This window comes from Megalobrama amblycephala, linkage group LG6 (genome assembly GCF_018812025.1).
Source record: "Megalobrama amblycephala isolate DHTTF-2021 linkage group LG6, ASM1881202v1, whole genome shotgun sequence".
Lineage (NCBI taxonomy): Eukaryota > Metazoa > Chordata > Actinopteri > Cypriniformes > Xenocyprididae > Megalobrama > Megalobrama amblycephala.
In genome coordinates this window covers 33,200,255-33,225,118 of record NC_063049.1, presented here as the reverse complement: position 1 = coordinate 33,225,118, position 24,864 = coordinate 33,200,255, and the positions used below count along the sequence as shown (strand labels likewise).

The 24,864-nt window shown below is 37.7% G+C and overlaps 2 protein-coding genes across 4 annotated transcripts; both read left to right on the top strand.

Annotated features, from left to right (window-relative positions):
- Nucleotides 1-95: 95 nt before the first annotated feature.
- On the top strand, nt 96-19,495 carry rev1 (REV1 DNA directed polymerase). Of its 3 annotated transcripts, XR_007185351.1 has the most exons (23): nt 96-420; nt 2,337-2,403; nt 3,557-3,689; nt 4,304-4,472; nt 4,554-4,820; nt 6,100-6,779; nt 6,895-6,999; nt 7,108-7,224; nt 7,347-7,473; nt 7,804-7,932; nt 8,040-8,194; nt 8,726-8,845; nt 9,277-9,497; nt 9,610-9,782; nt 10,432-10,673; nt 10,933-11,126; nt 11,809-12,039; nt 12,148-12,247; nt 13,686-13,879; nt 14,044-14,194; nt 14,282-14,384; nt 17,848-19,244; nt 19,366-19,495. XR_007185351.1 is itself a non-coding variant. In XM_048194175.1 (22 exons), exons 2-22 carry the CDS (start codon nt 2,347-2,349, stop codon nt 17,957-17,959), a joined length of 3,780 nt encoding a protein of 1,259 aa, XP_048050132.1. In that variant the 5' UTR covers nt 96-420; nt 2,337-2,346; the 3' UTR covers nt 17,960-19,495. The 3 variants fall into 3 exon arrangements, 2 of the variants coding, with proteins under 2 accessions (XP_048050132.1, XP_048050133.1); XM_048194175.1 differs by having other exon boundaries at nt 17,848-19,495; XM_048194176.1 differs by having other exon boundaries at nt 106-241; nt 17,848-19,495.
- Nucleotides 19,496-20,856: 1,361 nt separating this feature from the next.
- Nucleotides 20,857-24,777, top strand: txndc9 (thioredoxin domain containing 9). Its single transcript, XM_048194172.1, has 5 exons — nt 20,857-20,996; nt 21,735-21,923; nt 22,094-22,212; nt 22,322-22,576; nt 24,163-24,777. Exons 2-5 carry the CDS (start codon nt 21,738-21,740, stop codon nt 24,281-24,283), a joined length of 681 nt encoding a protein of 226 aa, XP_048050129.1. The 5' UTR covers nt 20,857-20,996; nt 21,735-21,737; the 3' UTR covers nt 24,284-24,777.
- Nucleotides 24,778-24,864: the final 87 nt, after the last annotated feature.

Sequence of the window (24,864 nt, the reverse complement as noted above, 5' to 3'; positions counted from 1 at the left end):
AGCTTAGTCATTGGAACATTTCTGAGCGACGTCAGCAGAACGTGATTAACATTCAAAAGCTAAACTCTGCGTCAAGTGTAGGGTGACAAACGTACCGCTTGAGGGTGCTGTGAGATGCAGACAGGGCTAACGCTGTCACTGTGCGACCCCGTCTGAGAGGAGGAGGAGGAGGGTCTTAAGCGAAAACAAGCAGAAAATCTGGCAGAGCAAGCAGCTAGCAATGGAGACATACGAGTGAATGGTAAAAGGGGTGAATCGTGCAGTCACGGGAGCATGTTGATATGGACAGAGCCCAGCATGCGCGAAGTCTCTGTTAGTAATCTTTCAAAATTGACGCAAAGGGGGTGGACGCAACCCAAGAGCGGAAACAAAGGCGCTTTGGTTTGAACAAGATACATCTTTAAAGAAGGGGGATAATTGGTGAGCAACAATTTCAGTTTTTAGAGGTTTCGTTTTAAAAAAGAAAGCGCACTTCACATGCAGAGTGACGCTACAGTTGTGTTGTTCAGTAACGTTACTGAACTAATCGATCTGACGTGTTGCACTTCTGCAACATTGTTCAAAACGCTTATGGCAATCCTGTTTATTATGCACGAAATGTCACTTGCCTTTTTAATCTCCTACGTGTCTGATCACTGTCTCTATCAACTGCCCCATCAACTTAGATTGTGTATCGTATTTATGTTTCCCTAATTTACTGCAAAGTTTTTTTTTTTCTTCCAGCCGAGACAGTTCAGTGCTCATTCACATGGCCAGGCATGTCCCATGTGATGGCTGATGTGTTGAACTAAAGCTAAAATAAGCCTAGGCCTAGGACTATCACGTCTGGTTTTTAGTAAAAGACAGTATTTATCTGTTATGCATGTAATATAAATATTGATACTTGTTGACAGTTCACTAAACGTGAATCATTTCATTTCAAAGCCTTCAATACACATCTGGTGGGGGGAAAAAACGACTAAACTAGTTTGGTTTTAGCTTTTCAGCTAGTCAGGCAGTTTTGGTTCAATTGTCTGAGATGCCATAGTTCATTTCAATCCAGAAATTTATCATTAAATTAACTATTAAATATGTAAAATAAAGGCTAATAATCCAGCAAGTGGCTGCAAATAACATTGTTACAACTGTTAGCATTCCCATACTGATTGTGTTTTTCATTCTGTTACTCTTATCACTACCACATTTAAAGGGTTAGTTCACCCAAAAATGATAATTTTGTCATTAATTACTCGCCCTCATGTCCTTCCAAGCACATTTCGTTTTCGTTCTACACAAATGAGGATCTGTTTGATGAAAAATTAGAGCTTTCTACGTAGACAATTACATAACTACCAGTTTGAGGCTTCAAAAAGTTCATAAAGAGATTGTAAAACTAATCCACATGAATTGAGCAGTTTAGTCCACATTCTCTGGAGAGATTCGATCGCTTTGTATGATGAACACATTTAATTTAGGCTTGAAGCGTCAAAGTATCAATTGAATGGCTGTCTATGGAGGGACAGAAAGCTCTCAGATTTCATCAAAAAAATCTTCATTTGTGTTTCAGAGTTGAACGAAGGTCTTACAGGTTTGGAATTAATGACAGAATTAATGATGGTAATTAATGACAGAATTTTTATTTCAGGGTGAACTAACCCTTTAATGAAAAAGATTGTATCACCTAGGTAAAAATGATCAAGGAGACAGTGAACTGGTGGTCTCATTTATTCATATGTCAAGAATAAAAGTAAATGACTGGAACAGATGTACAGATGACCTCTGCTCTGGTAAGGTGCTGATCATGTGTTTTCAGTTCACCTTTGACCTCAAGCTCAGATATATGCATCTACAAAATATAAGAATTTACTTAAATTCAATGCAGTGCATTAAATACAATGGATTCAGACTAGTCACTTTGGATAAAGGTCTCTCTTGAATGCATACAATTATTTTAATTTTATGTTAGATAGAAAGAGGCGGAATTTAGAGGAATATGCTTAACTTTGTTTATATTGTCGCCAAATGTAAAGTATATTAATGCCCAGCTTCTAATTTGCTAAATGTGACTATAAAGCATGAGGATATAAGGTTATAAACAAAAGCATCATGATTTTTTTGTAAAGTATTATAGTGTGTATTGTGAAAAGCGCTATACAAATAAAAATTTGTTTTATTCAGCACTCAAGATTTCATTATTAAAGAAATCACTCATCTGTCTGCTAATTAAAGAGGTAGCGCTTTTTTATGCAAGTGATAAAGAGAACAGATGTGCATACTTGAGTCCTCATTTTTATGTTAATTTTCCATCGCTCACACTTTTAGTTTTTGACTCATTCTGTTGAATTGTTGTGTTTCAGGTCCCTCAGTATGAGTCGAGATGGATGGAGAAAGAAAGTCAGTGAAGATGATGGGTGGGGAGGACTGGTAAGAGTCTGTTGTTCTTAATGAAATGTTTATTGTTGATATCAAAAGGTTAAGCAGCTGTTTTTTTACTCTGACATACTGTGTTGTTTTTTCTGGCTGCCACTGTAAACACTGTAAAGTATTATTTTAACTGTTATTTTAACTTGTACTTTGATTTCCATATAACCATCGACTGCCTTTCTACCTGCCGATCGTTCCCCCTCATGTGAGCGCTGGTGTGTGTGTGTGTGTGTGTTTCTGGTGGAGTCGAGACAGGATTTCATTTGTATTACACCAGTGAGTAATCTCAATTTTCCTCACTGGTGACCACCACCTCTGCTCTGCCGCCACAGTCCGAGCCCGGCGAGAGATTTGCTAGGCTCCAGCGGCGTGATGTTCCTCAGGCATTAGCAGAACCGCACTAGGATAAACAACTCCAAGAGCTTCTGTCTTCACTGCTAACATTACAATCACAAATGTCCCAATAACATAGAAACCATAGTGTTTTGCCACCAAATCTGAGACCCAAAAGGGTGTAATTTGTTGATTTTTGGTTAGTGATTTAGAAATTTGCAGTCGTAATAGCAGACCCGGGTTCTCATGTTTGCTTGTGAAAGTGAATCTTACCAGTGCATGTACAGTATGACAATTATGTTCTTGCTGGATTTTTAAGTTTAATTAAACACAGAACAGTCGTTGCCTTCATGCCTTGCGTGTTTTCATATTTCAGGTTGTATTAATTAGGTACAGGGGAATTTCCTGTCAGTGCAGGTGGAGCGAGTGAGTATTGTGGAGTATTTTTGTGTGTGTGTGAGTCTGTTTATTGGTTCAGGCTCAACTCCTGAATCCCAGCGTTCCATCCGTTGCCATGGAGACAGAGAGTCGCCGTGCCAGCAGGGCAGACTTGCACCTCCAGTCTCATTGAATGTCTGAGGCGTAATCAAACGCTTGTCAGCCAGACGCTGCACGTTTTTCTTTGTGTGTGTGTCTATATTGCAGTATGTTCATTTTTCCAGGGGTTAGAATGTTTTTTTACTGTTTAAATGTGTGTGGTCAGTGAGTGCTCTCTGTTTGCCTTATTACTTGATCTTGTAAATGGTTTTTTTTTTGTTTGTTTGTTTTTTTTTTTAAATCAAATTAAGATTACAGTTGTGTTTTGTTGAATTCTTATCAGGGCGGTTACATGGCTGCAAAAATCTCTAAGCTTGAGGAGCAGTTTCAGAAGGATGCCCCGAGAGAGAAGCAGAAAGATGGAACATCCTCCTGTATCTTCAGCGGTGTGGCCATCTACGTCAATGGATATACAGGTCAGACTTCTTCTACAAGTGCTGTGATAACAAATGTCAAAATGTAAACAAACTTTTTTATTATTGCTATTTCTTTTAATTTTATTATTTTTTTTTTTTATTAAATACTTATTATTAATTATAGTATACTAATAATTAATAACAGTATTTTATTTACACTCTCCATTTATTTAGAGCTGCTTTACAGCAGAATTGAATTCAATTTGCATCATTATTTTCCTGTTTATCACCTAAATCTGCTCTGAAACAATCTGTATTTATAAAGCAGTGGTTCTCAACTGGTTTGGCTATGGGACCCACATTTTCCCATGGTTATTAAGAAAAAGAAAAATTATATATATATATATATATAATATATACACTCCGCAACCAACCAGTTGAGAAAAACTGGTATAAAGCACTATATAAATAAAGGTGATTTGATTTTATTTGATTTTTATTTTTATATATAAGAATATGCTAAATTATTTGGGAAGATAAAGTGGAATGGTTTCTGGGAAACGTTGCAGGCTAGACTCAAACCTGTGTTTCCCAATTGAGCACCATAGCTGAACATGTCAGGCTCTGCTTTGGCGTTTTGAGAGTCTTGTATTGTGTTTTTTTTTCATGTGCAGTTCCCAGTGCGGATGAGCTGCGCAGGCTGATGATGCTGCATGGTGGGCAGTTCCATCTCTATTATACTCGCTCCAAAACCACACATATCATTGCCACCAACCTGCCCAACAACAAAATACAAGCGCTGAGAGGAGAGAAAGTAGTGCGACCAGAGTGGATCACAGACAGGTGTTACTTTTTTTTTTTGCATTTTGCAAGATATAGAAACACAATATTATACAAATACTAATATTTTTGTGTTTCGTGCAGTATAAAGGCAGGCCGCCAGCTTTCATACATTCAGTATCAGCTCTATACCAAGCAGAAATGCTTGAGCTTTGCTGGTGTTTGTGCACAAGGAGGGCAGGATTCGTTATTCAGCCATGGACCACCCAAACCCAGTCAAAGCCACCCCCAGTCAGACAGTATCAAGCCCAGTCACACTCAAACCCTCTCTAAAGAAGTTCTCAAATCCACTCAAGCTAACCACACGGCTAACTTCACTGATCGAACCAATCACCAGTTGGACGTCAGACTGTGAGTATGCTTTATCCCAAGGATGCCCTGACACATGTCAAATGCTGCACTTAGTTAAAAGAAAAAAAGATTCTGTTGCTTTAAGATCCAAGATATAGTATGCAACACGGTCCCACTTTATATTAAGTGGCATTAACTACTATGTACTTACATCAAAAAAGAAGTACAATGTACTTATTGGGTTCATATTGAATTGCAAAACACTTTTGCTGCTGTTGAGGTGGGATACGGGTAAGGTTAGGGAAAGCTTTGGTGGTATGGGTAGGTTTAAGGGTAGGGGTAAGGTGTAAGGGATGGGTTAACATTGTAATTATAAAAATAATTACAGAAATTAATTACAGATGTAATAACATGCAGGTGTTTTTAAAATAAAAGTACAATGTAAAAACATGTTTGTATTTAAATGTAAGTACATAGTAGTTCAGGCCACTTAATATATAGTGGGACCTGCAACACAATCATTCATATTGTTAGTGTTTGGATATTGGATATTAAATTTCATATCTTTATTCACCTAATATATACATTTACCTTTGTCATGTAACACTCATTTAAAGTCTTGAGGTGTATAAATACTGAAATGTAATAACAATGTTAAAGGTGCTCTAAGTGATGTCACGCGTTTTTAGGCCAAAACATTTTTTGTCACATACAGCAAACATCTCCTCACTATCCGCTAGCTGCCTGTCCCCTGAACACACTGTAAAAAAACGCGGTCTCTGTAGTCACCACAAGCTCCGAAAACGGCAATAAAAAACAAACTGGTGCAGCCTGGACCACGAAACATAATAAACATGCTCCAGCCAATAACCGACAAGAATGATTTTAAATGCTCGTTCATGACTGTTTCAGGAAGCACGGAGGGGAGGGGGAGGAGGAGGAGGAGGGAGGGTCTAGCTAGCCTCTGTTTTTTTTGACAACACTTCGAACGTCAACAGGAAGTTACTCCGCCCAGGATCACTTAGAGAACCTTTAAATGTAATCTTTAGGTAATCTAAAAAATGAGTTTCAGGTTTTCACACTGTACATTATGTTAATGTTTTGAACCCTAAATTCACTTCACTAACTAACCCTTTAAAACAATTGCTTTTATATATTTTAGTGTTTTTTTGTTGTTGTTTTTGTTTTGTTTTTTACAAAATAGTATAGTATAGAATTTTAATTTCAGCCATTTGTTGTCATGGGCAATGTTTTACACCCCTCATAAAAAGAAACGCATTTGGTTAATTATTTAATATTTAACAATTATTCTCTTGTCCTCTCTCCTTTTGTCTGGCAGAAATGGTTCATATAGCATCATCTCTGAGGAGGATGTTGAGAGGCCTAGAGTTAATGGGATTCATGATGGAGATGATGATGTCAACGCCTGTGCCCTTTTGCCAAGAGGCTCACAAGACACTTTGTTAACTAATGGCTATGTACACCCTGTGAATGGTGCCTTAAAGCCTCAGGACTCAGTTTCTTTTGCAGAACATCGCCCTCATGTTGTTGATACAGGGTCCCATCAGTCCCACCTCCCACAGGCTGGATGCAGGGACAGGGAGGAGCCCAGCTGCTCTTCTGCTGGATCAAAAGCAAATTCCCATCAGTCATCCTTAATATCCACAGCCAGCCCTGCAAAGAAGCCTGATCCTCACAATATGCAAAAGGACCTCCATCCAGAACCAACATCTAATCCAGGAACTTCAAGAGTTCGACTAAATGGGAGTTATCACGTGACCCCTAACTCCTCCATCCTTGCAAACTCTAGTAACCAGCCAGGAAGTTCAACTGCGCAGGGAGCAGATGCTGGAATAATATCCGAGTTCTTTTCACACTCAAGGCTGCATCATATTTCTACGTGGCGGAATGAGTTCTCTGAGTATGTGAACGCCCTGCAGAGCAGGCGGCGAGCAGCAGGAGGGGCTGTTTTCTCTGGAAAAGAGAAACTAAAGAAGATCAAAGCTAACTGCAGTTCAGGTAACTTGTCTTTTGTGGTTTGTGTATTTTTTATGTTGTTGAGCATGTGTCTTTGTAATGCAGATTTTTTACAAAAAAAAAAAAAAAAAAGTTTCTGTATTTCTCCTTGGCCCAGGTTCCTTAATGGCTGCTCCTCAGGTGCGTCAGTCCTGTATTCTTCATGTGGATATGGACTGCTTCTTTGTATCCGTTGGGATCAGACACCGACCAGATCTCATAGGTATGTTTCAGTTAGTTAGAGGGAAGTGCTCGAGTTTCTTATTGAAGCTAGTTGACTTTGATAGCACCTGATAAACTGAGCTTTTCTAATTGTCAATCTGTACTCCAGGGAAACCGGTTGCGGTGACAAGTAACCGTGGTCCAGGCCGCGTTCCACAGCGACCTGGTGCAAATCCTCAGCTTGAGTTTCAATACTACCAGAGGAAACAGAAACAGTACAGAAAAGGTAAACCCAGCTTTTAGAAGAAAGATGCTGGTTAAATTTAGTTTGAAATCAGAATAAGTTTATTGTAGATTTTTTTTTTTTTGAAGTTTGCATTTAGGTGACCATTGTTCTTTCTGCTTTAGAGAAGACAGATGATGATCTTGAGATGACCCCATCTCCACAGTTTGATGAAGGTCCCAGTAATGGAGTGGATCTGGACCTGGCCGCCCTCTCTATGGCCGAGATTGCCTCTTGCAGTTACGAGGCCAGGTATTCATTATAAACCTGCCATGATACTTTCTTTTGCAACACGAGTCCTCAATAATTTTGGTCCATTTTCCTGAAACAAAAAAAAAGGTTTTAATTTTTTTAAATGTGTATATCTGCTATCCATTTTGAAAACTTAGGAGTAAATTGGCACATAGTTTAGGGATAAATTTATCATTTAAATCATCTTGAGGCCCGCTGGTTGAGAACCACTGATATAGATGGCTTCGAAGCGAATAGACTTGGGATAAAAGCCACAAAACTTGTGCCAACCTCATAATACAGTATGACCTTTAGCAGTACCTGTTACTTTGATGTTTTCCTCTCTTACAGGCAGGCTGGCGTGCGAAACGGCATGTTCTTTGGTCGGGCTAAGCAGCTCTGCCCTGATCTGCAGTCTGTCCCGTATGACTTCCAGGCGTATAAAGAGGTGGCTCTGACTATGTATGAGACCCTGGCCAGGTAACTGATATAATGTTTGTTAAAACTTTCTTTGGATTGCTATGTTATTCCTAAGGCCAACGGATGAAAGCAACAATTCTCTTGCTTTACGATTGCTTGTTTTATAGTTACACTCATAACATTGAGGCACTAAGTTGTGACGAGGCCCTGCTGGACGCCACAGCTCTTCTGGTTGAGCTGGGAGTTACTCCTGATGATCTGGCACGATCCATCCGTGAAGATATAAAGGAGAAGACTGGTTGCTCTGCCTCAGTTGGAATGGGTAAGAGACTTTATGAATGGAAAAAAATGAAAATTCTGCTATTATTTACTCACCCTTATGTTGTTCCAAACCTATATGACTTTCTTTCTTCCGTGGAGCACAAAAGGAGAAATTTTGAAGAATGTGCTGGTTGCTCTTTTTCCATGCTGTTACAATGAATGGGAAATTTGATGTAAAAGTATCATAAAACTCATGAGCTATATTCCACATGTCTTCTAAAGCCATACAATAGCATTATGTTTTTTTTTTTTAGTAATCTTAAGACATTTTTTTTTGTAGCTTGAAAGCTCCCATCCTCACTTACTTGCTTCATACTGAAAAGAGTGTCCAGGATATTCATTAAAGTTCACCTTCCACAGAAGTAATACAGGTTTGGAACAACATGAGGGTCAGTAAATGATGACAGAATTTTAATTTTTAGGTGAACTATCCCTTTAATAAGTTTAATGACAATGCCTTATATTGTATTGCAGTTGCTGGTGCAGTTTTATCTCTGAAACCTTTTGTAACTTCCGTTATACTTGTCATCAGGTTCCAACATCCTTCTTGCTCGGATGGCGACCCGTAAGGCCAAACCAAATGGACAGTACTTCCTCCGGTCAGAGGAAGTAGATGATTTTATTAGGGATCAACCTGTCTCCAGTTTGCCTGGTGAGAACAGAGCAAGGGTCTGAAAGAGGGTCGTAAAAAATTTGTAAAATATTTTAATGTTTTTGAAAGAAGTCTTTTATGCTCACCAAGGCTGCATTTAATTGATTAAAAAATATTGTAATATTAAGAAAAAATATTAAAATTTGAAATAACTCTTTTTTTATTTAATTTTAAAATGTAATTTATTCCTGTGATGGCAAAGCTGAATTTTCAGCATCATTATTAGTCTTCAGTGTCACATGATCCTTCATCATGATCACAATCCTCAGTATTGAAAACAGTTGTGCTGCTTGAAACTGTGATACATTTTCTTCTGGATTCCCAAACTTTTGAATGTCATTGTATTTAAATCTGAATACAGTGTTTTACAGTAGAATTTATTTCTGTGTTTGTGTGCATGTGGACCTGTGCTTCTGTGTGCTTGTGTGCAGGTGTGGGTCGCTCGATGGGCTCCAAGCTGACCTCCTTGGGAGTGAGTAGCTGCGGTGACCTCCAGCAGTTGTCCATGTCTCGACTGCAAAGGGAGTTTGGGCCACGGACGGGACAGACGCTCTTTCGTTTTTGCAGGGGACTGGATGACAGGCCTGTTCGCAGCGAGAAGGAGAGAAAGTCTGTGTCTGCAGAGATGAACTACAACATTCGGTTCACACAGGTTTTGAAGTATACAAGTTACAACAATCATTGCGTATCGTCCTTAACCTGCCATTGTCCTCAATCTGTTGACCTACCTCATTAGTTTCCCATCACCTCTAATGTTCTGCTAGGTTGAAGAGGCGGAGACTTTCCTCACTAACCTATCTATGGAGGTGCAGAAGAGGTTGGAGGGGGCGGGGCTTAGAGGTCGCCGGATTACGCTGAAAGTCATGATGCGGAAAGCAGGGGCTCCGATAGAGCCAGCCAAATATGGTGGTCATGGGATATGTGACAACTTTGCCAGGTGACTTGCACCAGGATAAATTTGCCACTTCTAGTTTTCTCAAATAGAAGAGAGATACTCTGACATTTAAAGTTGTCGTGAAACAGCAACAAATCTGTTCTTCTGTATTGTGACATACACTTTAGTGACATGAAAAAAAAAGTTAAAAAAAAAAAAAAAAAATTGTAGGGCAGGTATTTGGTTTAACTCATCGGTTGTTGATTGGATAGAGGTGGGTCTGAATGCGAACTTGCAGTTGATTATAAGAAAGGGGTGGGTTTAAAGGCACAATATGTAAGATTTTTTGGATGAAAATATCCAAAAATACTAGAACAATTATATATTTCATTGATTTGTGTACTTGCATTATTCCGAATGTTTCCAACAATGTTTATGTAAAGTATAAATTTGTTCACAATATTTTATCTTTTGCTTAAGAAAATAATTATTAAATTATTAGTGTTTTTTTCAATGAATGTTAGAAGATGGAAAAGGTCATTTAAATGTAAAAATAGGGGAGATTAGAATGCACTATTAAATATCCAATATCAATTGATACTGATTTAATTAATTTGAGAAAACTCTAATATTGACTGATAACTGAACTCTGTTTTGAGATATATATATATATATATATATTTCAGAGTTTTTCATTACTGTCACATTGCAGGTCTGTTTTACTAGCTCAGCCCACAGACGATGGACAGCTGATTGCAGCAGAGGCCATTAAGCTATTCCGTGGCATGAAGTTGCATGTGAAGGACATGAGGGGAGTGGGACTGCAGGTGCAGCAGTTGGAGGGACCACATGCAGACCCATCAGGACAAGGGCCCTCTTGTGGTCGCTCGATCAAAGACCTGTTGCTGGCCAAACAGCCTGCACACAGCCCCAGGAAAGACCCTCTTGCACAAGGTCAGATCAGTGTGATTAGAACAGGGTTCTTCAAATCCAGCCACTGTCCTGCAAAGTTAAGATTTAACCCTGATCAAACCTAACTGTAGCTGTATCTTGTTTTAATCACTCAGGTGTGTTTGATTGGGTTTTGAGCTAAACTCTGCAGGAAAGTGGCCCTCCAGGGCAGGATTTAAAAATCGCTGCTTTAGGATATGATGTATAGGATTTATGTTGGTGTCTGACTCTTAACAAACATTCCTTGTTGCTTGTATTTTAGATGGTTTAACCAGTCCTTCCTCATCCAGAGCTTTCTCCTCCAATCAGGAGAGAGTTACTCCACCATCATCACCACCCTCCACCATCTCAGATCCAATGCCTGGAACGAGTAAAGGAGATTTTCACCATCCACGCACCCCCAACCATGTTAGGGCATCCCTAAATATCAGCATTGAGGTGCCATCTCCCTCTCAGGTTAGATCTTTGAATGCCCCTCTGTATCTTTGTTTTATTTCAAGATAAAACTGTGATTAACACACAAATTTCCTGTAGGTCCGAATATTAACAAATCTCTTCTGTCATTTTATAAAAGATAAGGATGAAGTCAAACTTCTTTATAGATTAATTTAATATATATTTAGCCTTATACAGACTGTCATTTTTAAAAGAAATTAATGTTTTTATTCAAAGGTGCATCAAATTGATCAAAAGTGACCATAAAGATATTTATAATGTTTCAGAACATTTCTATTTGAAATGAATGCTGTTCTTTTAACTTTCTGTTCATCAGAGAATCATGAAAATGTATCACGGTTTCCACAAAAATATTAAGCAGCACAACTTCTTCGATGTTGATGACAATAATAAATGTTTCTTGAGCAGCAAATCAGCATATTAGAATGATTTCTGAAGGATTATGTGACACTGAAGACATCAAATATTAATGATACTGAAAAACAGCTTTTCCATCAATAAATTACATTTATTAATACTTATTAATACATTAAAATACATTACAAAAGAAAACGGCTATTTTAAATTGTAAAAATACTGAAATAAATGCAGCCTTAAAAAAAAGAAAAAATTCTTCCTGAACCCAAACTCTTGAATGGTGACTTTTTGAAATGTAAGCCCCAGTTTCCCCCTCTCATTTCAGGTGGACCTGTCTGTTTTAGAAGCTTTACCTGTAGACATAAGGAAACAGGTGGAGCAGTCCTGGAGACACAGAGAGGAGCAGCCAAGCACCTCATATCATCTCCCAAGCCCACCTCGAACCTCCTCTTCACCTCCAGCCCCATCGTTTGGCACGCTTGTACTGCAGCTCCCAGACCAGCCAGGTCAACCATGCACAACGGGCATTATACTAGAGCTCCCTGACTTCTCCCAGGTACATGCTGTTAACATGCCAACTACAAGAGGGAAAGTTGGTGAAATGGTGTTACATTGACTATCAGAAAATAGTATTTCAGAGATCCTAAAACTGAACTTTTTACAGGTTGACCCAGATGTGTTTGCAGCACTTCCCAGAGAGCTTCAGGAAGAGCTGTGCTCTGCTTATAGAAACAAGGCGAACGCTCAAGCTCAAGGCACCACTGGTGAGTAAAAATAAAACTGGAATGCGCAACAATCTAAACAACATCTCAGATGTAATTTCTCGATTATTATGAGTAGGGGTGTAACGATACGCTCAGGTCACGATACGATACGTATCTCGATACGGAGTTCACGATACGATACGTATCACGATATTTTGAACAAAATGAAACTGAAATTCAAACAAGATTTATTAAAAAAACATGAACAAATTTCAATAATTTTCCTTGTTGTACATACAAGATCACATTTCAATAAAATAAATAAATATAAAATTTTAATAAAAACCTTCTGTATTCAAATTAACAGTTGAATAAAGCTGTCTGTCACTGAAAAAAAATGTTAAATTTAACAAGAATTATGAATAGGGGCCGTTCACATATTGCGTCTAAAAACGCGTGGAAGGCGCGTTGCTATGCAACCATGAACTGAGCTCTCCAAGAGGATCAGGATGTTTCTGCAAAGGATAAATGATTTCTAGCCCTTGCATTCGTTTTACTACGAGATATATTGATGGAGATAAGATATAAAAACCACCATGTACAGCTATGATCAGCTGTTCGGCTGAGCTTTTGATGTTTTGTTACGGAAAGGCCATAGCTGATCGGCTGATTCTTGTCACACGACCTGCGGTGCGCTTGCGGCATTCTGAGAAGTTGAGAATTGCATGCGCGTCGCGACCGCGTTGATCCCATTATGAGCGCGCCTGCCGCGCGGCTACATTTGAAAATAATAACTGACTTGCACGCGGAAAAGACGCAATATGTGAACGGCCCCACAGAACTTCTTAAAGCAAAGCATCGCAAGCGTCTTTTGCTTTTCTGTGAGCACAGCTGGTGCTGTGCACTGCGGTGAAAGAAAGCCACGACTTTTCTCACGCGACCATGCAAGAGACTGACATGAGAAACGTTTAAACCTGCTTGCAAGATTCAATGTGTGCCCGAAACACTTACTGAACTAGAGAGCTGATTGAGACACACCATCTACGATAAATCGTTACACCCCTAATACTTATAGTAATTTAAAAATGTGGTAGCATTGGATCTGGACAGGAAGGATAACTCTGGGAGTTGGAAGGGGTGTGTCGCGATTCTGCCTTCTCACATCGCGATACAGGTTCGTGGACCTGCGTATCGCGATTTTGGTTTCATATCGCATATCGTTACAGCCCTAATTATGAGCACTTATTCTAACTCTTTTCTATAAGATTTCATCTTTTATACTTTACATTAGATTGTGATGCTTAAATTTAGTTCTAGTGTGCTATAATTAACAGTGTAGTATAGCTGCATAATATTTGCCAATATAATTGGCTATAACATAACATGACAATAATTATCAGCTTATTATATTTTTAATATGCGTGTCTCCCCTAGAATGGAGTAATCAACCGCTACCACACCATACAGTGTCTCTAATCTTTCTCTCCCGTTTCTGTAGTGGAACAAAAAAACACATTTCCTCAACTAAAGCAGCCTGCAGTGGGGAAATTAAAGCGCCGATACAAAAAGAGAAATGCTAGTCCTGCCAAAAAGGGTCCAAGTCCACTAAAAAAACTATTTCCTGGAAACAGCCCTGCCAAATCCAGCCCCTCCAAAATTCTTCCTCTGCCACTCAAACAACAAGGCCTCAAAGTAAGCCTGTAATCCAGTTACAATATTCTTCTTTTTATCTATAATATATATATATTTTTTATATACTGTGGTTTATTGATGCTTCAGCCACTTGATATTAAATGTGTCTGTTCAAGTTTTGGCAATTCTAGAAAGGATTTATCTGAGATATTTTTCATTTGTAGACTGAAAATGTACAGTGCCCGTCCTCTCCGAGCACAGATGTCCCAAAGACCTTATCCAAATTAAATCTCCGCCCAGTCCCGACCCTAGCTGGAGCTTATGAATTCAGTGACATCAGAACTCTGCTTCGTGAATGGGTCACTACCATCTCGGGTATGGCAGAACAGCAAAACTTTTTTAAATGCTAGTATATATTTGCACTGTGCACTGGTTTAATTGTGTGGTGCTGCGTCTTCACAGAACCAATGGAAGAGGACATTCTAGAGGTGGTGAAGTACTGCACAGAACTCGTGGATGATAAAGACCTGGAGAAACTCGACCTTGTCATCAAATACATGAAGAGGTATTGTTCTGAATTCTCCTTCACTGATTCCTGAAATAAATACGTCATAAATCTCACAAGCGGTAATGTACTCTACCGTTCAAAAGTTTGGGGTCAGAAAGTTTTTTTTTTTAAAGAAATGAATATTTTTATTAAACAAGAATGCATTAAATTGATAAAAAGTGACAGTAAAGAAACCTTCCACAAATATATTCAGCAGCACAACTTTTTTTCAACACTGATAAGAAATATTTCTTGAGCGCTAAATCAGCATATTAGAATGACAGATCATGTGACACTAGGGGTGTGACGAGACCAGTATCTCACGAGACGAGACGAGACTCGAGATTGAGTTCACGAGACGAGACAAGATGGCGAAATACATGACTAGAAAAAATATTCTGCAGGTGTATTTGAAATGTTTTAACTAATCATTTTGTAATGAATGTCATTTCAGTTCTACTTTCTGAGACTGAATTATCATATGCAGTAAAAGACAACAATACTCAAACACTGTAAAAGGTTTTGCCACTAACTCAACTGACTGGCTTCTCTTCAGATCTTACTGTACATGAATTATGAGCTTCTACAGCTTTTGACCTCCTAACTGAACTCCTCTCCACAAACTGATCACAGAAATAAAAACAGTATAAAAAAAAATGGTAACACTTTACAATAAGGTCTCATTTATTAACATTAATGTATTAACCAACATCAACTAACAACGAGCAATATATTTGCTACAGTATTTATTAATCTTTGTTAGTTGATAAAAATAGTCATTCATTGTTAGTTCATGATAGTTCACAGTGCATTAACTAATGTTAACAAATGAAACCTTATTGTTTGTACTAGTAAATAATAAGAAGAGAAAACTGTTATTCATTTTTATGGTAACACTTTACAATAAGTGCAACCATAATCGCACTCTCTCAATATTCAAAGATCAAATAAGACCAAATTTTTCTTTGATACAGAGCTAGGAGATGGATACAACTACACTGCCCAGCCTAAAATAGGTTTCATATTGAGAGATATTTGCATTCATCAGGGAGCCGCTTTCAAATGCGGGGTATTGAAAGCGCGCGCGTTTACTTTCACTTTTAAACGGTCGCGCGTACTCTGTAAATATGGAGCGGCGGCGACCGTTATCCAACTGAATTAAATGTTTTTTTTATTTAAATACAAAGCAAATCGACAGTGGAGGCATAATGTAAACGTAGCAGTGGCATATTCTTTCCTAATCATCCTAACACTCTGTCATGGCAACATCACGAGACTACTTTTCGCCTCGACGAGAAATCTCGTCACAGTTTAGTCTCGCGAGATCTCGTCACACCCCTATGTGACACTGAAGTCTAGAGTAATGGCTGCTGAAAATTCAGCTTTACCATCACAGATTACATACTAAAATAAACAAAAATAGACGTTATTTTAAATTGTTATACTATTATTATTATAATATTATTTTCTAATATTGCTGTTTTTACTGTATTTTTGATTAAAGGGGTCATGAAATGAGAAATCAAATTTTCCTTGAACTTTTGGCATCATTAATACATCCTGTAAGTTCCTTAAAATGTCCTCATCATCAATAAAAAATATAAGCATTTATATAATCAAGCTGTAAAAAAGCTTAATTTGGATCCGAGGTGGCATGTGACATCACGGGGCACAATCATTTGCTTACGACTGCCTCTGGAGCAAGATAACAACGCCTACTTTTACATCATCGCATCGTTGTCCCCGCCCACTGGTGTTCAGCCTATGAGCAGCGAGTGGATTTAAAGTAGCTATTTACAATAAGATTGTGATAATAACAAGATTGTGATGCCACACAGATGTTGTATTGTTCCTGGCTGTGGAAAAACATCATCTGTGCATAAGCTGCCGAAGGATACCGATGTCAGAGAAAAATGGATTCGGTTTATTTTTAACAAACGTCCTAGTCACGTCAGTGCTGACTTGCGTGTTTGTACCTTACATTTTACCAGCGACTGTTTTGAGTACATGTCACAATACGATACTGGCTTTGCCCAAAAGCTTTTGCTCAAAGATCAGGAATTAACTGTTCTGGAACCAGCAAGGACCCCGCAAACTGTAACAAATTTCGTTTTTAAATTCATAATGAATAATCCTAGTATTTTTACTTCTAAGAACACTCTCTTTATAATGGCTGAAGCTGTCAATTATGCATTGCGAGTTTATCTCACTACATAATAATTATTTTACTGTGTTTGCATTGTTATGGTGAAAGCATTTCGTGAGAGTGCAAAATTGCGTTGGAATGACAAGATCACCGCATTCACGCGATCAACAGACTGTCATCTGCTCAATGCTCATCACTGCAATCTTCCATGTGATGGGAATAGATCCAAATATAATGCAGTTATCAACACTTTTCATGATTCGTTCATTTTAAAAATTTAGTAAAAAGTATTTGAGAAAAGGCCAATCACAGCAGTGGATGTTTACACTTAAGTCTCACAGCAGACACGCCCCTTCAAACAGAGCGTTCAAATCAGATGGGCTAAAAACAGGGTAGAAAATAGCCTTTTTTTGTAAATTAAGATAATTTTTTTGATGTAAACATCATATTAACATTATAGGTGCACCTCAGGAAACATTATTTAGTTTATGACCCCTTTAAATAAATGCAGCCCTAATGAGCATAAGGGTGCGTTCACACTTGTAGTTCGGTTCGTTTGGTCCATTTGGTCCGGACCAAAGAAGAAAAAAAAACATTTAGTCCTGGTCCGGTTAGCGTTCACATTGGCAATTTTATCACCGAACCAAAAGATACCGAACCTTCAGGCATAGGGATACATTCACAACGTGATTGGTCGGATTTTATGACGTATTGCCTATTTTGAGACGGAACTTACCGAACATCCAAAACAGTGCTGTTTTCTGAGGTAAATGCGCTCGTTGTGTGTGCGTAGCCTGCATGTGATGGTATTTTGGCCAGCTGGGAACTCGTGAAGAGCTTATAAAATGTGTAAAGTAGTCAAAACACCGGCGGGAATCCATCCGTCACACACACAAATGATCAGCTGCACGGAGACGCGCGTCTGATGCCTGTGATGGGCAAACTCGCGACAAGAAAAACCGACATGCGTGAGGATTCTGTCCTTTTTAGGGTCCCGTCTTCCTGTTTTTGGTTCGGTTACATGTCTTTGGTCCGGGTCGCATTCATATATCATTCGAACCGCACCAGAGTTTGTTTGGAAGCGGACCGAGACCCATCTTTTCAGCGGTCTCGGTCCGCTTGTTTGGTGCGCACCAGGGTTCGGATGGCAGCGTTCACATATGTTCAAATGAACCGCACTATCCGAGCAATCGCACCAGGGTTCGTTTTAATCAAACCAAACATAACAAGTGTGAACGCTTTCTTTCAAAATTAAAAAATCTTACCAGACCAAAACTTTTGAACAGTAGTGTAGATCGATTGCGTCTTTCTGATGATTTTAACTGTTCGTTTCAGACTTATGCAGCAGTCCTCAGAGTCAGTATGGAGCATGGCCTTTGACTTCATCCTTGACAATGTGCAGGTAGTGGTACAGCAAACCTATGGTAGCACTCTGAAGATCACATAGGAGAACCGTCCTAACCTCAGTCACTGTGACATCAGCCCAGTCCTGCCACCTCATCATGATGTGTGAGAGAGACAACAAAACCGCTTGAGTGTGCCAGTCGTAGCATTGCTGTCCTGTTGTGAAATCTCCCAGTCGAGCTTCTCTGAGAACACAGAGGACATCTGAGGATTACAAGATCAAGCCGATGATGATGAGGAACAGATGAGCATACCAGCTTCATTCAGCTGAACACTGAATATTTCTTTCATCATGATGTCAATTCTCTTGACTGATGTCTAGAGGATCTTTGGTAACACTTTTCAGTCAGCTTGTATTTGTTAACATTAGTTATTGCGTTAAGTATCATGAACTAAAAAGGAATCATTTTTAACAGCATTTATTAATCTTGGTTAATGTTAATTCATAAATATGCTATTTTGCTATTATTACTTCTTAGTTCGTAAATACATTAACTAATATTAACATAAATTAGTAACATTTTAAAATATATAAATGTAGAAAGTAACATTTTACAGCACTTATTAATCTTGATTGAAGTATGGTTGATTTTTAGTTCATGATAACTGTAGTCATAACTGATATTAATGTGTACAACCTGAGTATAAAATGTTACCAAAACTTTTTTTGAATGTTTTAAATGCACTGACTGTCCTAAACTAAGCAAAGCAAGCTTCTTTGCTTTCTATTTGGAATTGTTTTTCTTTCTTGTCTTTATTGTCAGCATTTCATCTTCTTGTACCCCAGAACCTGTGTTTATTTTGAATATCTGGCCTCAGAAATATATAATAGACTTTGTAGCAAAGCAGAATGGAGTGGCATGTCATTTGCCTTTTATGAGTCAGACTGAGATGTTTAAAGTGGAAATAGGGAAACCGTATCTTCTATCAAAATCTTTTGGCAGTTTAGCATGTGGATACTAACATTTTATGTAAAGCTAACATTTATGTTTTCCTAGATTTAAAAAAAAATGCATATATATATATATATATATATTACTCCAGCTCATTGATTGTTTCTTGTATGTTTGTTCGTATGTGTGAAAGAGTTAAAGAGAGATGAATATTTATGAAGAAAAAGATTAAAACATTGGCCAGGTTAATTTTACTAAATTGAGTTTCAACTGTCCTGTCATGCTTCTCAGTCTTGTTTTCTAAATATATGGATATGGTGCTGCAGGAAAGGAAAGGTTTTTCAATCAGATGGATGTGAACCACATAATAGGTCAAAGATGGATACTTCAGTCTACATTCCTAATGAAGCGTTGTCCTCTCAATCCCTTTTCATTGTAGGTTTGGCTTTATGTATGAACAGAATGTACTTGACTCTTCAAATGTTTTAAGTTTATACTTTCTTGGTTTTAAGAAGCTGCTCATGAGACGTACATCTGTTATTATCTCACATTACAGAGAGGAAGGCCTGAAAAATCCATATTTGGTCAAAAATCTGTCGTGACAGAATGACCTGTGCCTGAAGACCAGAAGCTGTGACATCATTTGTATGTTTTCTAAATTTTCAAATAAATTTGGATAATTGATACTGTCTTGTTTTTTTTATTATTATTATTATTCTTGTGTATGTATTTATAATTTGTGGATCGAGCTAATATTAATGTCACTAACAATGATAATGTAACAACAAACATCTCAAACTAAACTAATAAGATTCTAAAAGAAAGGATGAAGACAAAAGACATTTGTCACGGAAATCTGTGTATTTATGACTATTTAATAGCACTGAGGAACGTTTTAGCTTATTGTAGTGATGTACAATGGTGCAAAAGACGAGGCAGAATCCAAATAGAAGATGATTTATCAAATATGGCCAAATAAATAGATTCTAAACAAATTTAGAGAGAATTAAAAAATACTGATTGAGGTCAATTAAAAGCGTTAGAGCATATTTTACTTCCCATATATTTATTTTACTATTTTGATTGTCCCACGTACTTTTAAAGTGTATTTCTAGAAGTAGCTTTTGTGTAATGTAGCAAAATACCACAGTTATTAATTATTATAACTAACAGCTATTATAACAAAATTATATTATTATTAAAATAGTAATTATTATAATTTATAGTATTAAAATGGTTACCATGGTAAATGTCTGTAAGGGTAAGCCAGAAAATAAATGACGTGCGATTTTTGCCACTTGAATTGAACTATATGACTGGAAAAGTTTTGCATTTGCACTGGATTTTATAACAGAACAATAATATATTTTTATTTTATTTTATATTCCTTCTAATTTTTATTTATTTATTATTAACCAGAAATATACAATAATAAACAGAAATTTACATATTAACGTACAAACCATTGATTCATTCATCAAAAAAAATTAATATTCTTTAAAAAATATGACGTCTTCCTTGCTTTTTTATTTATAATGTTCTCCAAACTGGTGCAGTATTCTTTTGTCTCCTGAAGAAAATGAATAAAATTTGGCTTGGATCCTGACCATTTCTTCTTGTGTATATGAAATTTCCCCAAAATAATAAACAGTTATACAATAAAATTAAAATTATTATTATTATTTTCATTGGAATAATACATACATATATCAAAATTATTTAATTTAAATTAAAAAAAAAAATTTCCTTTCACCCAAAAAATCTTTGTGTATATACAACTACAAAACAGATAGACAATAGATTATTTTTCCATTGAGCAAAAATCACATGAATAATCAATCTCTAACTTAAACCTCTCTAACACACTTTTAGCTGGATATATACCATGTAAGATTTTAAATGTAACCTCTTTTACTTTATGCTTGGTGTATTATGCTTCACAAATACACCAAGCTTTTTTCCAGTTTATATTCCTAAATACATTGCTCCACAATAAGCTTTTATGAGTAGCTGCTTCACCAGTTATAATATTCCTAATATGTTTATTTGTACACCTATGTTTCAAAATGATTCCTTCTGAAATACGTCGAATGCGTTACGATTGCATGACGTAATCAGTCGACGCCCTTACGTAAAACCCTGCGTCTGTGCGTCAGTGTGCCGCCTTCTGGAAATCATACAGAATCGGTAAGTGCTGTTCCGAAACATATATTTCAATATAAATATATATAATACATTTTCAATTGTATGTTAGTTAAATTATCTCTAGCTTGTTGCTTTCCGCAACAGCTTGTCTGTCGCTTGCCGATTAACTACGCCACAGTCTTTGTTGGCGCTGAAAGCTGCCGTTACCACGGTGCTTGGAAGCCAAAGCAATACGCTAGCACTAGCATGATTTGACACAAAGCCCCACATATCCGTTTTAAAATAAACAGTCATTATTTACAAGAACGTACTGTCTTTTTAAATCAGCAATTGTTGATGAGACAATGACATGGGAACTGGAGAAGTTAAGCAAAGTTGGCGTACTTGTCTTTATGCGGTTGAAGTCAGGCGCTGGCCGACTACTAGCACCTTTTATTGTTGTGAACGAACAGAACGCACATAAAAAAAACCCCCGAAGATTATTGATTTAACGTGTTTAATTGCATGCTGTATGCACTTCAGTGGTCAATTTAGAACCGTTGCATCAAACAGTTTCTTGCATCCACAGACACTATTCACTTTAGTAACATTAAAGGCACAAGTGCCACTTTGTTGTTGTGGGACCTGTTAGATGAGATAAACATGTACGTTAATTAACAGTATAATAAATAATCTAGTTCGAAAAGAAGCTTGTTTAATTTATCTTAATAATTATTTCACAGAGTTCAGGAATTATATTTTTAAGTAATTGCATCCAATAATGTGCTTTATGTCTGACAGAAAATGGCCAGTCAGTCAATGGAGGTTGTTGCGAAGGCTCTGGAGCAGCAGGTGCTGCAGTCGGCACGGATGGTGGAAGAGCAGCTGGATGCAGAACTAGAGAAGCTGCAGAGCATGGATGAAGATGAGCTGGAGCGGCTCAAGGAGAGAAGGCTCGAGGCCCTTAAGAAAGCTCAGAAACAGAAGCAGGTGGGTGTTATAAACGCATTTAAAGAACCTAGTTTCAAATTTGGAGCTTTAAATATATTGTTAAAATGTTTATTTAAAATTAGTTATCTATGTTAGGTATTTATTAGTGCATTGAAGCAGATCAGATGAAGCATTCATGTGATTAAACTGTGGTATGTGTGTGTCCTCAGGAGTGGATATCTAAAGGACATGGTGAATACAGAGAGATCCCAAGTGAGAGAGATTTTTTTGCTGAGGTGAAGGAAAGCAAAAGTGTCGTCTGCCATTTCTACAGAGACTCTACCTTCAGGTATTTGAGGATATAGGCCTGTTTGTTTTCTTTTGTTTTCCTTGTATCCTTGTATTATAAATCAGTTCTGCATACAGCCATTTTCAGTGTTTGCTTGTTTTTTTCAAAGATGTAAAATTTTGGACAAGCACCTAGCTGTTTTGGCTAAAAAACATCTGGAAACAAAGTTCATCAAGCTGAATGTTGAGAAGGCTCCATTCCTAACAGAGAGGCTGAAGATTAAAGTCATTCCAACACTGGCTCTGGTGAAGGATGGGAAGACTAAGGATTATGTTGTGGGCTTCACCGATCTGGGCAACACAGATGAGTTTCCTACTGAAATGCTGGAGTGGAGACTGGGCTGCTCAAATATCATCAACTACAGGTGAGTGCAGGCTGTGTGTGTGTATATATATATATATATATATATATATATATATATATATATATATATATAAATGGCTGTCAATAGATTAAAAATTTTAATCACACTCTTATGTGCGATTAATTGTGATTAACCGCATACTGTGAAATTAATCTCCAGTTGTCACTGATGATTGTCATTTGGACCTTTCTGGATTACAATCCGCCATCAAAATGATACATTTAATTATTCCAGCTGCTGTGAGAAAAGGCTATAAATGATATTTATAGAGGATATTTTAATAGCAAATGTACATCTTTCTAGTTAGGCCAAGCTCTAAAATATTTTATTGGGTTGACAGCCGCGTTTCCACCGCAGGAACTTTCCCTAGGAACTCGGTGTGTTTCGACCGCAGGAACTAGGGTATAAATGAAGTTCCGGGGGGGAAAAAATTCCCCCTCAGAAAGTACCTGCTCGCTAGGTAGTACATTTTCAAGGTTCTGGAACTTTTGAGAAGCGTCTTGCTGCAGCCTGCGGTGCACATCCAACCCGGCCCACAGCCAAGTGTGACGACAGAAGCCAGGCCCATGCCGTCCTGCAGCCGATTTTATTGGTCATGTCAATCACAGTATTATAGCTTATTGCCTACACCAGTGGGTCCCAAACCTGTTCTAGAGGACCCCCAGCCCTGCACATTTTGTATGTCACCCTATTTCTGACACACCCATTTCAGGTCTTGCTGTCCCTACTAATGAGCACATGAGTTGAATCAGTCGTGCTAGATGAGGGAGACAAAATGTGCAGGGCTGGGGGTCCTCCAGGACAGGTTTGGGAACCACTGTCCTACACCAAACTCTGATCCCTAAACCACTACATCACTGTAACCTTAAAAAAAATGAAATCATGTAATATTTCTGGTGAAGTGGTTTGGAGGGGGAATATTGCGTTTATCCTCATTAACTTTGAACATCTAGAAGACTTAACCCTCACATGCAATTCTTTATTATTTACTTCTCATATTTGTCTTTTTTGACAGACTGCACTGAAAGCCACATAAAACCTACCTTTACACCTAGAACACACTCAAAACCTACCCATGCACCTGAAACACCCCTAAAACATACATGAAACACTCAAAACCTACCATTATGCTTAAAACCCCTTTCAGTCGGAAACCGACATACAACAAAGTGGGGGCTGTCAAATATTGTGGACAATGAGGAGACCTTTAAGTCAAAAAGGTTGAGATCTAGGGCTGCACAACGATTAATCTTGTGCAAAATAAAAGTCTGTTTACGTAATATGTGTGTGTTCTGTGTATAATAATTATGTATATATAAATACATGCACGTGTGTGTGTGTGTTTGTGTGTGTGTATATATAATACACACATGTATGTATGTATGTGTGTATTTATATATACATAATTAATATACACAGAACACACACATATATTACGTTCAAACAGATTTTTTTTTGCAAACGATTAATCGCAATTAATTGTTGTGCAGCCCTATTGAGATCTGCTGCTTTAAATGGTATATTTATATACACACTATCACTTTGACTTTTTATTAAAAGGTATACATTTGTATTCTTTCTCCTAGTGGGAATATTTTGGAGCCACCAACAATTGGGCAGAAGTCAGGAACGAAGTTCACCAAGGTGGAGAAAAAGACCATCAGAGGCAAAGGTTATGACTCGGACTCTGGATCTGATGAGGATTAGAGGACTAAATCATCAAGCTCCATGTTTCTCAGGGCTTCCAACATAACAGTTCTAAGTCTTGTAACACCTCTTTGTGATCACTCGTTTTTCTTGCACTGTCTATTTAATTTCTTGTGTCTCTCACCTTTGTCCTGAATACCACCTGAGAGGGTATTCATACTTTAATTTATATCCCTTTACCTATGTTTTAGAAGTGAAACATTTCTATGGAGCATCATTCTGGTGAAGGCTCTCTCTTAAGATTAAGTTTCTGCAAGACGGAACAACTGGAAGCTTATGTTTAAACAACAGTGCAAACACAAAATCAATATTTTGCCTCTGATGGACTGATGCTCAGTTTAGTGAGCATCAAACAAGTGCCAAGGAAGCAAGCTTGTGTATTCCACTAAGAATATGTCACCTCTTTCACCCATTGATGTGAAGGAAGTGCAGGCTTTTTTTCTTTTGTAACCGTATGTGACTCATTAAAAAAAAAAATAAAAAAATATATGATATGCGTGTTCTGGTTATGTCAATGGAAAAAATTGGAAACATACCAGTGATTTAAAAAGCACATCACCAGAGAGACTGATGTTTGAAAT